The sequence below is a fragment of the Haemaphysalis longicornis genome, unplaced genomic scaffold, assembly GCF_048455015.1.
Source record: "Haemaphysalis longicornis isolate Haplotype H1 unplaced genomic scaffold, Haemaphysalis longicornis Haplotype H1 scaffold_4, whole genome shotgun sequence".
NCBI classification, from domain to species: Eukaryota; Metazoa; Arthropoda; class Arachnida; order Ixodida; family Ixodidae; genus Haemaphysalis; species Haemaphysalis longicornis.
This window is the reverse complement of record NW_027526361.1, coordinates 40,490,139-40,507,448: the sequence shown is the minus strand read 5'-3', so window position 1 is coordinate 40,507,448 and position 17,310 is coordinate 40,490,139. Positions and strand designations below refer to the sequence as shown.

Below are 17,310 nucleotides of genomic sequence, written 5' to 3'. Positions count from 1 at the left end.
CAGTGGCATCATTCTTAATTTTAACCTAATTTATGACCCATTTTGACTGTGTCATGATAATAATCAGGAAGCACGTGATTACCCTCATCAAGACCTTTAATTTGAACGCCACACGCCCCAGCGTCATGAACTTGAATTTTAACCGAATCTATGACTTACCATGACTACGTCATGATATATCCATAAGCCATTTTCGTCCTGAATGATTCCCCACATCGAGACCTTGAATTTGATTCCCCACATGCCCTCGCAGCGTCATTTTGAATTTTAACCCAATCTATAACTCATTATGATTGCCTGATGACTACAATCAGGAAGCATTTTTTTATTTACCCCACGTGATTCCGTTAATCCAGACCTTTCATATGATATCTTACACGCCTTAGCCTCATCAGTTTCACTTTTCACACAATCTAATGTGGTAATTATTCTGTCTTTAGGGGTGCTACCCAGTCAATTCAGCTAATTAATTTGAAACAGCAGAAAGGACAGCCCCCGCCCCCATTTCCCCCCGGCTCTCACCTCTTCCTTTGTGACCCCTAGTATATCAAGCCGTTAACAGTAGCAGGCGAACAACCAGCACGCCAGCGCCGCCGTGTGCTTTCCCACCACCCTTTCCCACGCTCTTAGTGGATCCGTCAGGAGGAAAAGTTAAGACAACCCTTTTTTATGACCTCACCAGTCAATTATCACTCACGCGCCCAGCCAAAAATAGGTATGCAGCAAGTGCTTATGGCCATGAAAATTCAACAAGAAACTAAAAAAATCAGACACCCCCTCCCTCCCAACCGATCATGCAGATGCGATTGGTGCCGTACCCGCACGTAACCTGAATTCCGAGCCCACAGTGACGCATGAAACTTAACAGCCAACCATAGCTGCCTGCTAGGCTACTCATATGTACTCAAACTCAAAATGGACTCAAAACTCATATGTACTCAGAACTCAAAATGTACTCAAAACTCAATATGTACTCAAACTCAAAATGTACTCAAACTCAAAATGGACTCAAACTCAAAATGTACTCAGAACTCAAAATGGACTCAAACTCAAAGTGTACTCAGAACTCAAAATGGACTCAAACTCAAAATGTACTCAGAACTCAAAATGTACTCAAACTCAAAATGTACTCAGAACTCAAAATGGACTCAAACTCAAAATAGACTCAGAATTCACTAGGTCTCAGGCGTGCTCAAACTCAATCGGACTCAAACTCAGTCGGGATCACTCGGCTCAAACTCACTCAAGCTAAAACTCACCATGCCACACTAGCCTCGCGATCACTCAAACTCAAACTCACGCGTGAGTTTGAGTCCAAATGAGTCTGAGTGAGTGGACTCATGAGTGAGTTCGCCGAACTCTGCTACTGACTAATCACCAGACTGTGCTACACAGTGATCTCTTGACAACACAGTGTGTGAACACCTGCTCTGTAATATGACCCGAGAACGAAGCTTAAAAGCTTTCGGCCATTTCGCACTTCAGGCTTAGTACACAAGAAAATGTATGGAGCTTCAAATAAAAATTTACTGAGCGTGAAAGAAAATGTAATAGCAACACAGACAGTGGATGCACAGATATTTGGATGCACAGATATTTCGATGCACACATGATAAGAGCCAGAGATTAATTTTACCATGCGTGCCTATGCTACATCACAGTCCTGTACAAAGAGCCATTCATGTGCAGCATCCAGTGAGCCAAGGGAATATGAGAGAATAATTTAGGTGGTGCAGCAGAGGTGCAAATGTTGCAGCCTGGGGTGTGCTAAGAACGAAGCCCAGCTGGCTCGTATAAAGAATTTGAAGCGTGTAGTTTGCAGCAAGGAAGGTTCCAGTATTTAAGGAGTGCTTATTATATACAGGAACAGGTCGTTCCAAGTTATGTATTTAAACTAAAGCCTTTTTGTGTTCAAAGTAAACATAATGCATCCTCAACTGCTCATGGGAGCAGAGTGTGCATTCTATAGATAGGTTTAAAAAAAAAGATTTCCTTTATGTTCCATTAAACACGAGTACAGTAGAATCTCGATAAACGGAAATAGCTTAAACGGAATTGCCGCTTAGACGGAACAGTTGCCTGGAATTTGGTTGGTTTTGTTTTCAGATAACGTAAAAAAACTCTCGGTAATCGGAACTAAAATTTCCGCATCACCGTGTAAACGGAACCAGAAATGGAACTTCTTGTGAAATCCACTGGCATGAGAATCAGCTTTTTACGATTTTGGCTGTTTCGTTCTTGTTTTTTTTTTCTTCCTCCATGCTTTTTTAGCCTTGTTGGCCTCGTAAGCCTCATCTCGTAAGTGGTTAGCCGTGTTAGCGCAACGAATGCAACATCGCAGTTCTTGTTCCAGTCGTTCAGTCTCGATTCTAGACGCCGAGGCTACAGGGCTCACCTCCTGTCGCCTCATTCGTGCCATCGTTGTGCTATTCATCCTTCATTACCACGTTGCCGTCTTCTAAATCCGGTGGCTCGTAAGCGCTCGCGAAGTTGAGGCCTCTAGCCTCTGTGAAGATGCAGTTGCAAGGACTCAAACAAAAATAATTAATGCATTTTGTAGTGCACAGCGACTCACTGTTGCCAAATCAACTTTGTGAATGCTGTGCCTACGCTTCTTGTAGTTTTCTTGCTTTCTGAAAACTATCAGCTACAGTCACTTTCTAGTGGTTAGAGTTCCATGAAATGCCCTTAGAAGTGTGTACGCACATAAATTTGCACCTTAGAACATCTCTCTCAGTAAACGGAACTCCTGTTAAACGGAACTAATTTTTCCGGTCCCTTGAAGTTCCGTTTATCGAGCGTCTACTGTATATACAGGAACAGGTCGTTCCAAGTTATGTATTTGAACTAAAGCCTTTTTGTGTTCAAAGTGAACATAATGCATCTTTAACTGCTCATGGGAGCAGCGTGTGCATTATTTAGATAGGTTTAAAAAAAAAGATTTCCTGTATGTTCCGTAAAACACAAGTAGTATATATTTCAGCAAAGGCATTTCTTATTTATTTATTTAAGGTATTTATTATTTATTTAGGAGTTTCATTACAAACAAAGTCGTGATAATTAGAATGAAGAACACGGAGGGAATTCAACATAAATTGAACTGATGCTAGAAATAAGTATTGCAACTTATTTTACAGGGGGGATTAAAAGAAATACGAACAACGGAGCACACAGCCTCCGATGCTTTCCACACCATCTGGCTGCACAGTCAGTAAACTGCACGCATGAGCAGTTCTTTCAGAGCGTTTGAGAGTGTGGCCTACTGTTAGGGGAAATGCTTGATAAAGAAACTATGCCGGTCATTTATTTTGAGGTGACTTTTCACGCTGTGTCGCCACTCAGCATCCTGGTATCTACTACATTCCAAAGTCAATCACGCAGCAGGCAGACTTCAGCTAGTATGATGCCCTTCAGCGATCATCCCGTTCAGGTCACGTCAGTGACCTTAAAGGGACCCTGCAACACTCTTTGAGCAGTGCAAGTAAACCTGCGCGACGTTTAGATTACACTGCCAGGAATACCTGAGCCAAATATTACACGTGCACGTGAAGCGGTGAGCGTGCGAATCGATGTGAAAGACGCGGAAAAACCAACCGCTCTCTCTTCAGTTGTCCTCATTATGCAACCCCTGGCATGGCCTAAGGGACGTCACATAGGCCATGGCTGCCCGATCGGCTGTCACTGGTCAACTTCACGGCTAGATTCTCCCATTTCCGATGTCGTCATCGCTGTGTACGAACCTCTTCTATGCCTGAACCTGTAGGCACAGTTTTGCAGTTTCTTTTGTGTTTTGAGTGCGCGCGGAGCTTGAGTGATGAGCTCAATACTTCCCTTTCAACGGGACCACTCGACTACAAACGTTTATTGCTTCAAAAACGCCCTACCAGCCCGAGCACGCACTTGCAAGCAGGCACCCATGCCTGCTTTTTTGTGGCACCAGACCGGAAATGGGACCCTCTGCATTGCGGAGAAAAGGAGAAAACTACCCGGCATGTGATATATCGAAGGCCGCCGAAGAGAACGCCGCGAGCCGCCCCCCTCTCCGGGAGAGAGCGCGCAGCTTTCGTCGCGTTGTCCGCGGTCGAGTTGAGAGGGAACGATTATGCGCGATTTCTCATCGCGCGTAGTTTCGTTAATTGTGAACGGATTTTCATAATTCTTGCGGGAGGAGATTTCTGGGACAATAGACTTTATCCCAAAATACATTACTAGTAGTCGATGGAAAGTGTTGCAGGGTCCCTTTAACTATGACATCCCTGACACAGTAAGCCCACCGTTGAACCTCAAGGCCTGAAGTGGTTCACGTCGTCTGCCTCAAGCCGTACCACGAACGTTAACGCATGAAGAATCATACCCGCATATCCTAATGCCTGCCGTTATCTGCAGCATTGAGTCGATGCCTCCTAAGGGGGGAAGTAATGACACTACCATCATCACATAGAAGAGAAGAGAAAAAGAACGCTTATGCGCATGCTTGGTATCAGGGACTGGTTTGGCCGCTATTGCTGGTTTGCAGCTATTAAACCAAATTCTACTTTACAGTTTCTGAGGCTCCAAGTGTCATTCGTGACAATATAACGACGTTGTGTACCTATATTTTTTTTTCCAATTTCTGGGCCGCAAGGTAAGGAGGTCAACCTGTATTCAGACTTATACGGAAGAATTCGAGAACTCCAGAGAAACAAACGTCTTACGGTTTGACAGCAGCGCCACCACCTCCGGACTGCCCTGCAGCGTGTTCAGGATACCGCTTTGCGTAGAACTCGTCCACGGTCATGCTGGGAATGCCTGGGTAGCCAACACCATAGACTTTCTTCTGGAGCTCATTGCGGGTGATGATGATGGGCCGGAGGGGCTGCAAACCATGGACACAAGAGCAGCACATACGCAAGACGCCACAAACCACAAGCAATCTTGTCAGGCAAACCAGCTTCAAAATTTCCAACAGCATTTAATGCTCATTTGATGGTAGGAGATAGGCTCAACATTATTTAAAGAAAGAGCCCGCATATAGTCAAATCTTGTTATTACGAACCCCACATTAATGAATTTCTCACATTTCCGAACATTTTCAAAATCCCCGACAGGTTGCCTATATCAGAGTCCTTCAATGCCTTTCTGGTCACAAAACTTCGCCATCACGCTATGGGAGAGCTTCGTTCACTGCCGTGCCGCGGCACTGGTGTTGATCGGAGGGCAGCCGGGGGCGTGGTCAGAGCGCGTTTGGCAGGGAACGGACCACGGAGTAAGATAAAACAGACGCTCGCCGCCTTGTCAGCAGTGCGCTTTCGCTTTACATGTCGTGGGCCGCTCAAATGGACTTATCATTTTGTGAGTGGCGAAAAAATTTGCTGCGAACGGGCATGCTGCTACTGCGTTCCTGCCTGCTGGTCTGGCTACAGAGCAGCGGTGGCCGCTCGATGCCCTCCGATCTGCGGTGGCGCCACTCGTGGTAGCCTTTGTCCCCGTACGAAACTTGGCCGGGAGTTTCATGACCAGAGAAGCATTGAAGGACTCTGCCTATATTATCAATGTAAAAATATTTCAGAATAACGCACGTAATTTATTTTCTCCTTTACAGTTGAGGAACATCAGAGTTACGAATTCGGGTAAAGTAACAGTGCCGCAATTCTCGCGTGAAACAGAAACCGCCATTTCTGTGTGTGTTCCCCCAACTGGAGTAGCTATCATGATCACCATGTTCAGTACCAATTGCTAGCACCACCACAAAGCCGTAGTTTATTGTGCAGTCGCCTAGCCAGCCTAGCCGCCTTTGACCCTTTTCTCTCTCGTTGCTTTGGGTGTCGGTCGGTGGCCGGTCGGTGGTTTGGCTGTTTTTCACACTATTCACGTGTGCGGGCAGGTATTTCTTCGTTGTGAGTGATCTTTCTGCAAAGTTCGTGCAAATTGCTGTATTTGCCAGGAGAAAAATACTGATTTCTTCAACAGAGCTGCTTTGAAGTGAGTGTAATGTTTTGATTCGAGAGTTTGCTTGTCTGCACACGCGTATGCTTGTCTGCGCAAGCATACCACGGTACGTCATTCTCACTCCTAGGTATGAGCACTGGCTTAAAACCGCAAGTTTTTTATTACAACGATATTTCAAAATAATTTGCGTGTTTGTTGTTTTTGGTGTTTTGTGTTTTTTTTTTATTCACACCTCTTGGAGACACCTCTAAAAGGATCTTTTCTTGAAGTAGAAGACGTTAGCTCTACTACTAGACGCTCTTCGGGGTACCGAAAGCCTCACCAGCGAGTACCGGTTTCTCAAAAGCTGCCTCACTTTTGCCCTCACTGTGACGCACTGGCATACCAAGCATACCAAGGTACGTCACTCTCACTCCTAGGTATGAGCACTGGCTTAAAACCGCAGGTTTTTCATTACAATGATATTTCAAAATAGCGAACGATTTTGGGTGGTCCCACGTGATCTGTTATATTGAGATTTGACTAAAGGCCATAAGCGCTGCTTGTGGGTTGGTCAGTGAAAGCCCTCTGGCGGCACATTTCAAAAGCGGGCACAGGTCACTCCAGCCATAGTTTTATGCTGATAAATACTAGAGGAAAGCCTGTCAAAGCAACCTCCTGCCATCATGGGCGCCAAATAGCAGCTAGCAACGTTCCTCTCCTACTCGGCTTGGCTGGCCACATGGCTTCTTTTAACTTTTAATACCAAAGTAAACAAGAAATGGTAACATTTTTTCCTTGCTCCATCTTGCATGACGCTTCTAAATAACCCCGCCAAATAAATCTTTTGGAGCCCAAGTTTACTATTAATAAAGCCACTTTAAATAATTTTTTACAACAATATTGTATTTTATTGCATCCACAGGCAACGTGTGACCTCATTGGCGAGCCGACAAGGAGAATGCTTCTCCGCGGTACATGACGGCACGTTTGCTAAAGCGCATCCGCGAGCTGAAATTGCAGAGATGTCTTCGTCAAAAAGCAGCCAAATCAGTTCGTGCACCAGCTATCATCCCCAGCTGCCACAAGCATACCGAGAGCATTATCTTGCACCCAATGCATTATCTCGCAATGCATTATGGGAGCATTATCTCGCATCATGGCGCTGGCAGCAGTCGAAGCCACGCGTTTTGTCATTGTCATTCGTTTTAAGTGTGAGGGCAGCTGTACATACAGCGTAGCGACAAGCCAAGGAAGAAAGGTTACGAAGTAAATAAAGATTCTGTGAATTTTCTAACAACCGAGCAAGTACTGAATTTTCCGAAGCAGGCAGGTTTGCTTTACATCAGGGCAGACCTTGCAGAAGTGCTTGAAAACGTAGGAATTGATGCTTGGGTGATTTCAGCATCACGAAATGCGGACAAATAAATGTTTATACCAAGTTGGCATCACTCACAATACATTTTAAAATTTTTTTCCCCTCGTTTTCGTGTCAGAAAATTCCCCCCGTATTGTATTTAAGTCCTTACTGTGAGGAATTTTAAGAAACCCATTACTTTGCATGATGGGAGGTTCACCCAGGCCCTCAGTCACATAAAGAAATGCCGTTTAAGAACACTACGCAAGCTTGTTAGGGCACTAGCATCTACGTACAACTGATTGGCGCCTTTGTACATGCAGTCTTGACATGCTGCTAACCATTTATTTTTGCAAGGACCTAAAATTGTGACCTAAGTAACAAGTTGTCTTCTGTGCACAAAAAAATAGGTATGAGCAAAGATTTCAGCAAAATATCAAACCTTTCTAAACAGAAATAACGGTCGTCTCTTTTCTCTACATTGATTGATTGCAGGGTTTAACGCGCCGACGCAACGCAGGCGATGAGGCGCGCTGTAGTGGAGGGCTCCGGATTAATTTTGACCACCTGGGGATCTTTAACGTGCGCCGAAATCTCGCACACACGGGCGTTTTTGCTTTTCGCCTCCATCAGAAAAGCGGCCGCCGCGGCCGGGAATCGCACCGGCGACCTCGTGCTCACTAGCGCAACGGCAACGCCTTAGCCACTGAGCTCTTCTCTCTACAGAATCCTAAAATTACCAAAAAGATATTTTTCAATGCTCTTAGTGTGTTTACCGCATATAGTTTAAAATCACGCCAAGTTCCAAATAGAAAAATGCCAAAGTGTAAAAAATTGTAAAAATATAGTTGTCGTTACGATACTTGCACAAATGTGCCAGAAACTGGGCCCTTTACGACAAAATCATAAAACTTGGCAGGTATGCTACCGTATCACATTGCCGCTGTTTCGTACTGCACCGTTACGTTTTATGACCTGCGTATCCTCGGTATTCAATTGCGTGGAATGCATGCAGGCAACCAAGTGTGCGCCGCCATATCTGTGGCCAAGCGTCTGTTGCTAGGCGACGTTGTGCGCACGGCCCGCAGATCAGGCACCCCTCTCGTCCTCCATGCAACTGTGTGTGTGCGCAGTCACTCGTTACGTCGGGCTCCGTGGGATGGCGGTACTTGTCCTTGCTAAGCACGACTGTGAAACACATGACTGTGTTTCCGTTACAAACTCTACCTCAGCGAACGCAAAGTATTGCCTCGAGTTCAATGTGAGTGCGATTAATAACATCTCTGTTGGCGCCACAGTTTAGAATCGGATTGGAACGAAGCAGATGACGCACGCCGGTGTCTTTTTTTTCTCCAGCGTGCGGCCGCAGTGGCCCGGGCTGCGCCGTGTCCGTGGCGCATCGGCCATGTCTGTGGCCGTTTCCAGTGTTGCCAAGCGAAGAAATTGACCGCTAAACTTTTCAATGAATACCGTCTATACAAAATAAGTACAGGCACAATACCCTTGCTTGTTTCCATTACGAACTGATTTTCAACACCTTTTGTGCACATGTGTGCATATTAATGTTTATGTAGCCTCTCATAGCCTAGTGCGACCTTCAAGAAAGCACAAAATGAAATACCAGGAACAGATGGACGAGACAATATTAAATGAAGGAAGCTTTCTAGGATGATTTCTAAATATTTTTTCTTCCCTAACCTATCTCATGAAGTTTACTTCCATGAGATATTCTAATATTTGTAGTTTGACTGGATTCACAAAGTATAAAGCACATGAATAAAACGACACCTAAAGTATCTCTTAGGATGCCTTGAAGAACTAGTTTGCCACTGGTGATTCTTTGAAATAAGATTTTTTTTCTTGTTCGGCTCCAGCAGACTTAGAAAATTGTGCACTATTCGTCAAATAGTTTTTCTTTCAGCGTAAGTAGGGACGGTTATGTAAAGACATACCAGGCATACAGCAATATAATAAAAAACTAAAAAAAGGGGGAATGCACATGGTAACGAAGGGGCTCACCTTTTTTTGCTGCTGCTGCTTTGAGGGATCGTGCGTGGGCTTCCCTTGTGCTTTCATATCCGCCATGTATTGCAGTATGGGTTTTTCCTCTGGATTTCATAAACAAGAATTCCAATGAGTTCAGGCTTTGGTTCCCCCCCAACAGAGGAACACACAGAAAGAGAAAAATGACCACACTGACCCTCAATGCTTCGCAGCTCTTCTATGGAGTTGTTGACCCACCATTTAAGTAGAACGATGTAGTATTCCCTCTGAAAAACAACAAAGCAGCACATTTCAGCATTTGCTCAAATGAATGGATTGAAGTGCAAACAGATGCAAGTCAAGGAACAGGATGCACTGGAAGTACACACTTCTGGATACCAACGGGCAAATGCCCTTTGCGCAAGACAGAGTGGTGCTGCTGCCTAGAACAAGATGCAAATACTGCTAGTGGGGGAGTTTCTAGTGAAAGTGGACAAAAGCTGTGCCACAAAGCTGTGAAACTCACTTTCCCACTGCAAGAGGCAGTATTGTAATGACTGCCCCAGATTGTCAAGAATCTGGCGCATTTGTAGATGAACAAAGTCTGGCACTCCTAGGTAATGAGTACCCCATTCACAGGCCCGGCGAGTTCACAATGGGAAGGCAGAACAGCATACAATATTGGGCAAAATCGATTGATTGATTGTAGGGTTTAACGCGCCGGTGCAATGCAGGCGATGAGGCATGCCGTAATAGAAGGCTCCGGATTAATTTTGACCACCTGGGGATCTTCAACATATTGGGCAAAATCAAATTCGATACTGGAATTGTGACCGACATACTCGGGCAGCAGGCGATGTTGAATTTCACAAAGATAAAATAGGCTTCAACAGTTATGAATAGCTGCCACAAAAATGCTATTCGGGCCAACGTCACTAAACAAAGCCCCCACCACACCAAAAGGCAGCCACCTCTGGTAGGAGCGTAGCCAGAAATTTTGCTAGGGGGGGGGGTGCTGAGGTTGCCCCTCGACCTCCATATGGTTTTTGAAGGGATTAAGAATGTGTATAATAAATACATAACTATTAACTGATAACATACAAAACTATTAACTTTAACTATTTACTTGCAAGAACAAGAAAAATAAAATATTTCATAAAAAAATTTATTTGCATGTTCCGAGAATTAGAGCAGAATTACTATCACTGCTTACAATTTTCTGTCTTGTCTGCACAAGAAATAACACCTAAAGAAATATGAAAATGTAGAACAAATATAAACATATATGCTTAACAAAAATAGAAACAAAAAACTTGGAAGTGCGAAACTAATTCACCGAAAACTAACAAAGTATGGAGCGGATATTATAAATGTGAAAAGCACGGAACAAACTTGTGGGTGTACGTCAAATTTTAAAGTCGCTTTGTTATCCAAGAAACTTTTTTTTTTCATTTTTGCACACATGCAACGTTAGGAACAAATCTTGGCACCGCTGCCTTCTATGCTAAAATATTGCAGAGAAGCAGCTTGTCAACTGTCGCGTACTGCAGATAATTGCCCCAAAATCATTCACACAAAAAATACATCAAAATGTACAGTTGTGGTGAAAGAAGTGAAAAGATTACATTTTGATCAGGACAACATACTAAATTTATTCGAATATAAGGCGAGGTTTTTTTTACAAAACCTGTAGTCTCAAAGTCAGACCCTGCCTTATATTCGAAGCTCAGTTTATATATATATATATATATATAGCGATATTTTTTACTCCCCAAACTGCACCCCCGCCTTATAATCGAATAAATATGGCAAGTGACACTGGCAACAGTGCACAACAACAGGCTTATACAGAAACCCCGTTCCACACAGTGCGAATTTACTGCGCATTCACTGCTGCAGCATCGTTCATGCAGCAAAACAACCTATTTTTTAAGCTGTGGCAATAAATCGTTCTGCCGCACAAATGGCTCAAATTTGCAGGTAAATTCGCACCATGTAGAATGGGCAGGTGTAGACGGAAGTAGTCAGCACACTGGTTTCCCGTGGTGGCTCTGGTTGCATGGAGTTACTGAAGCAGCCAGGCCTGCGGTTTTGCCCGTGAACCTTCCATAGTTTGTCCTGAGCAGCGACTTTTTATTGTGTCACGGAACACGAGCTCGCAGAACTCCCCCGTGGATGAAAGCCTTGCAAAGGAGTTGGGCATGCCAGAAGGGAAACGGGCCTTCAAGGGAGAGTAGACGCGCTTTCCAAACAGGATTCCTGGGGTTCTAGAGAAAATCCTAGGATGGTTTCCGACACAGGTCGCCATGCATGGCGAACCTTGGTCGTTATGCATGACAGCGCGACAAAATTTCGGGGGGTTGGGAAGGGGAGCGAAGCCCCATAAGCCCCCCCCGTCACTACGCCTGTGATCTTTGGTGACTACTACGTTAATTGGGAACAAGATGAAGTTTTATTTTTCACAAACTGCTTTGGTTCTCTAGAGCTTGCTAAAAAAATCCTGGGATGCACATAATTGCAATCTTCACCCATTAAAAAAAAAACTTCAAAGGTCTAGCACACACCCAGATTAGGTCTTTGCGATGCTATGATCCAGTTAGGGTTGCTTCTGTTTCCACGTAAAGCATCGGCACACAGTTTTCCTTTTGCCTGAAACAGGCACCAGCGAGGATTCAGAATGCCTCGAGTAAAAAGGTACCTCGGAAATACTTTCTTGTTCATTTTCACAGTTTACCTGCCAGGATTATCTGTGGACAGAAGGTGCCTTCATAATATATAGGCACCGTGGATCTAATCCAATGTGGATTAGTATCATGTAAATCTTGCCAAACCTTAGCATCATTCCTTGTGTAGAGGAAATACTCAGGAGAGGCACCGATGTCAATTTCGGTGAAGCCGCTCACCATCTTGGGATGTCTACAAAGCCTGCCACCCTCCCCACTCTCCTCAGCTGTGTACTATCGTGATAAATCAAAATACGAACAATGCAGCGCGTGGCTTTCAGTACACGCCGCGCATCCTGGCGACGGGGTGCGTATACGCGCAGTGCGAACAAGTTACGAGAGTTCGTGACCAACCTTGATATAGAAAGACCGTTGTATTTCCATCATCCATTATGCGCTCAGCACGAAATAAAAAATAAAGGAATATAGTTGCGTGCGCCGTGTTCCCTAATCACAGCAACGAAGTTGGATAATGCTTGCATGAGCGTGCGCCGCGGGAAGACAAACCAAAACGCTCACACGCTGAACGATGGTGTTTCCATATCAACGTTGGACACAAACTCTCATAATCTGTTCGCACTGCGCATACGTGGCCTGTCACCAGGATGTGCGGCATGTATTGAAAGCCACGCGCTCCGTTGTTTGTATTACAATTTATCACGATAGTATAATACGTCTGGCCTCATCTGGTACATCTAAAACAACACAGTTGTGCCCAACACGCAAGTTCACAAACTGAACGTGAGGACCAAGGCTAGACCCTGTAGTGGCTTATCCACTGCCTCGCATACCTGGAGTTCGTCATCCGCAGTGGGATTGGCGATGAGGTCTTTAAGCTGCCGCTGCCGCTCCTCCATAGCCTTCTGCTGGGTAAATCGGGCAATCTTCTCTTTCCGCTTCCTGTACAGGATTGAAATTCAAGCATTCCTGGTCAGCATACAGCAGGCTTGCCGAGTTCAGTCAAACGCTTTGAAATCTCAAAACAAATTTGAAAGCGAGTGGCATCGATAAACAAATGGCCCGGTGCCAAAAACGTTGAAAATTGCTGAGATAGATAAACCACAAATGAAAATTCACGATTTCAAAGGGTTGAATTTAACTTCTTTCCTTGTAATTTACCATTCACAAGAAAAATAAAGTCATTACTGACGAGTGGCAACTCGGGGCCGAGACATCACATGAGGGAACGCACCACGACACCGTAAAATGGAAAGTTTAAATAATTTATTCTGTACATGCACGTTCCACACGGCTGTTGACGGAGAGCTAGAAAAATGGCCACCCAAGGCACTACAAACTTCCGGGCAGCAGCATAAGATGAATTTGCCACATTATTTATGCTGATAGGCACGAAATCGCATTGAAACTTCACTAACTTGCTACAGCAGCCTTATGAAGTCAAAGCCCCAAAAAACCATTCATTTGGGTTTCTAATTTGCTATAAGTTGGGTACAAAAGGAAGCTTAAGGACACTGGAGGCTAAATGGTTTACTGTTTTAGCTGAAAGATCCCACCTTTCACTGCCGACGATCAGTTTGGTCGCATAATCGATTGTGCTCACAATTTATTACTTTTGCTGCTCATTCTCACATATAACACAGTAAAAGCTCGTTAATTCGAACTTCAATAGTTCGAAGCTATGGATAAGTCGAACTGTATGATTTGGTGCGGCCATGTCTCCATAGAAGTCTATGTATAAAGAAGCCCGTTAATTCAAACCTGACTGGGTCCCGGCACGCATGATCCGAACCATGCGCCAACACATTGGCGCCTTAAAGCCTGGCACAGGGCCACAGAAACGCACCTCACACCAACAAACGAGGGTGTGTGGAACGAAGAAGGCAAAATAAAATGAAACCAATCTCAATCCGCCATGGTGGACATTTTTGAAGGCACATTCTTTGCGAACTACGTCGACGGGGACGCCAGCACAGTGGTGTGTGTGGTGCTCAGGTCAGAAGCGCAGAACCTGTCGCCGCCAATGACGACAAGGGGGACTAGGATGAAGCGTAGTGCGGCCGTGTGCTAAGAGGTCAAGGTCGGATGGAACACCGCCCGTTTTTTCTTCAGTTTTGAACAAAGTGAAGATGAGGCTTTACACTACATTCGTTTGTTAGAGCAAAAAGTGCTGACGTCGCTTTTAGGGAAAAAAAAAAAAGCAGCACGCAATCACGGGCTCTTTCAAGCACTAAAGTATCGACATGACCTACTGTTTCCCAATTGCAGTGTACTGTTATTGTTCGCTTTCATTAGTTCGAACTCAGATGGCATCCCCTTGTGGTTCGAATTAACGAGCTTTTACTGCACTATACATATACATACACACACACATTGGCATTAACAAAAGACAACAACTCACTCATTTTTTGACTGCCCTAATACGCCAAAGGCAAAGCATATGGCTAAAACCGAACCTTGAACAGAGACCGCTGGCAGTGAAAGGTATATAATACAGCCACAAAATTAATGGCCAAATTTGCAAGCCCAGAGTTTTCACAGCAAAAGTTTCCAGAAGAAAAAAAAAAAAAAAACCCATTGCTTCAGCACTTTTGGAATGGCAGCATCGCACAAAAGAGATGAGGAAAAAGCACACCGGATCAGTTTAGCAGTAATGAGCGCAGTTCTAACCTGCAGGCATCCAGGAGGCTGTCCGTTTCCGACTTCTTCGGGCCGGAGTTTGCTTTATCATCAGGGGAATCGTCCTCCTTTGCCTCAGGGAGCTCATAGCTGGTGATACCATACTGGCGACAACGGGTCAGGAAGTCGCGAAAGTAAACCTGGCAAAAAAAGGTCCACGACGAGCCACTCCAATTTCAGAAGACGTCGTGTAGTGCGCATAACCCCTTCCTATCTATGCATGCGCTTTCCAAAATTTCGTTCATTGCTCAGTACAACTTGGCCCCAGCCAGGCAAAACACCAAAGCAATCTCCCACACGCTCACTGCATTATCCCTACTAGCAGGCCATGCACTGGCCTTCCCATCAGCATATGGCAACTCTTACAGAGGCTGCGTTCCAATTTGCGGACAGCTTAACCCTTTCACTGCCGGGTTTTTTTCTGACTGCTCCTCACCCCTTGCCGGGTATTTTTCTCATGTTCGTTCCGTGGAAGTTGGTTCGCGGGTGTAAAAGCGTGAGCTTCATCTGTTGTCTAAAATTTACTTTACAAGTTCTATGTGTTCATGTCTCCATAGATGGCGAGACATGAATGCAATTGTTTTTTCGCACGAGTTGTCTCGGGATCGAGTTTAAAAAGCAACAAGAGTACACTCGGGGTGCGCGAGGGTGGTTTCACGAGTTATCTCGGTAGTGGCAGTTAAAGGGTTAATAGAACTCTTATGAAGCAGTCTAATTAGCTGTTTAAAAGAAGAAGAATTGGAATGGCACAGTGGTCACCTCACAGCAGACATTTTGACAAATGCAAGCCGCAGGTTTCGTTAATAATATTAGCATTATCAACCTCTTCTAGCCTGAATTCAGCGCAAGGCATGAAAAAACTTTCTTTGCTATCGTGTTTTCTAGACTGCTTAGAAGGAAGACACAGAACTTTTACACATGCTGGGGTTTTAGGAACAAAGCTATGACTGTGACACGACAACATAACAAGTGGTCATATTAAACCAATGCATGGTTATTTTCTTCACGAACAAATTATTTATGCCAACACTGTGTGTTATTAAATGAAGTACCTATTGTGTGACATTTTTTTAGCAACCAAAATATATTCATTTAGTAAATACTGAGTTTCAATTAATGACAACAGATGAACGGTGATCAATGGCATAAATCGGAGATATGACAGCAGTCAGAACTTTACTGAATGGGAGGTATATGATCATACTTCTGCTATATGCTGCCATCCTTGTGTAGACTCCGTCTGAGTGTGGGTACGACAGCTACCGATTATTTGTTCTGGTTGCGCGACTTAAAAGTGGTGTGATGATAATTTGCAACAACCGGTCATAAAAGGTTAATATAAACAATGCGCGATTCAAAAATTAAACACCGCACAACTAGTAAATTATACAAAATATTTCAATAAAAGAACAAGCTAGTTTTTACAACATTAATACGAAAAAGGTGGTGCTGGTGTCACTTGTTAGTTTAGACAGGAAGGTAGCCTGCTTCATTGCCGACTTCAATGCTGTCTCCGCGAAGCAGTCATTGTTGACGGCTCCGTTCAAATTGGAATGGGACTTAACACGGCAGAATGTCCGCGAACACAGCAACGAAGCCGTCTAAAAGGTAAATTGGGACGCACCCACAGTTTTCAACAACTGGGCGCTGCTTTGACCAAGTAATGTTTATCTCCCCATATCTTTTTCAGCCTGATACACCAGTTTCTTTGGGTGCTAACCACACGCGGGTAAGTGAAAAGCACCCTTACACATGCAGTTGTTTCATGGAAGCAGAAGCAGATATAGCGCACAACATCAATTAGACGAATGAGCCGCCTTTGGCAAAAGCACAAATGCATTAGAGATGCAAGGGCAAACTGTCATTGACTTTCATGCGTATTTTTTAATAAACAGAATAGAGAAAACCTCTGCTAGGTCCCTACATTTTAACCTTACGTGCCAAGGTTATATATAGGTACACAAAAACGACAAAATAGTACCATATATGAGTATTTTCACCACTACCAGTAGGAAGACTGTATGCCCATATATTTCACTTGTTATAGCAACTGTTGAAACTGGCTTAAATCAGCCCAAAAATGGAAAGGGAAACAATGATGCCACAAAAATTGCCACTGCTACGCCTGCTTGGGTCCGCAAAGATATGCTTCATATATATGGTTCCACTGAAGATCACAAACAGTAAGGAGGCCAATGCTCCTTCATAATATAGCATCCCCCCAAACTAAGGAATCAGTTTCAACACAACATCAAATGGTTTTTGTCAGCTAACAACACCATTCTTGAAGGGGCAGACAACCGATTTTTGTGGAGTATATGCTTCCTATCCCAAACGAAAGGGCATCGCTCAAAACAGCTTGAACCAAAAGGGTTTTCCTAAAACGGCCCTTGAATGCTTGAAAGTGGAATTTGCAGATCGACCAGCCACACAAATGCTGCCAAAATGAATGCTGGTAACCATGACAGTGGGCCGTGAGGCAACATAGTTGTAACAGTACACGAGATGAAAAGAGGTATTTAAAAACTTGTCCCCGGCTAAAACAACAACAAAATGCAGTCTTTCCTGTTCCTTTATGGAGTTTTTGAATGACACATGAAAACTGACGGAGTTGTTTGGAGTATACATATGGTAGCGTCCCATTTAGAGACTACATGGCACCAACTTTCAAAGAGAGTTTAGTGCCAAACTAAAATTATTTTC

At 44.2% G+C, this 17,310-nt stretch overlaps 1 protein-coding gene across 1 annotated transcript in view; it reads right to left on the bottom strand.

The window, feature by feature from the left end:
- Positions 1-17,310, bottom strand: part of Tap42 (immunoglobulin binding protein Tap42) — a 39,508-nt gene that overhangs the window by 7,413 nt on the left and 14,785 nt on the right. The window contains exons 4-8 of the mRNA XM_077706480.1: positions 14,599-14,747; positions 12,762-12,870; positions 9,465-9,534; positions 9,284-9,372; positions 4,695-4,855 (exon numbers count right to left, since the gene is read on the bottom strand). Coding sequence (XP_077562606.1) covers positions 4,695-4,855; positions 9,284-9,372; positions 9,465-9,534; positions 12,762-12,870; positions 14,599-14,747 — 578 coding nt within the window. The remainder of the gene's footprint in view (positions 1-4,694; positions 4,856-9,283; positions 9,373-9,464; positions 9,535-12,761; positions 12,871-14,598; positions 14,748-17,310) is intronic.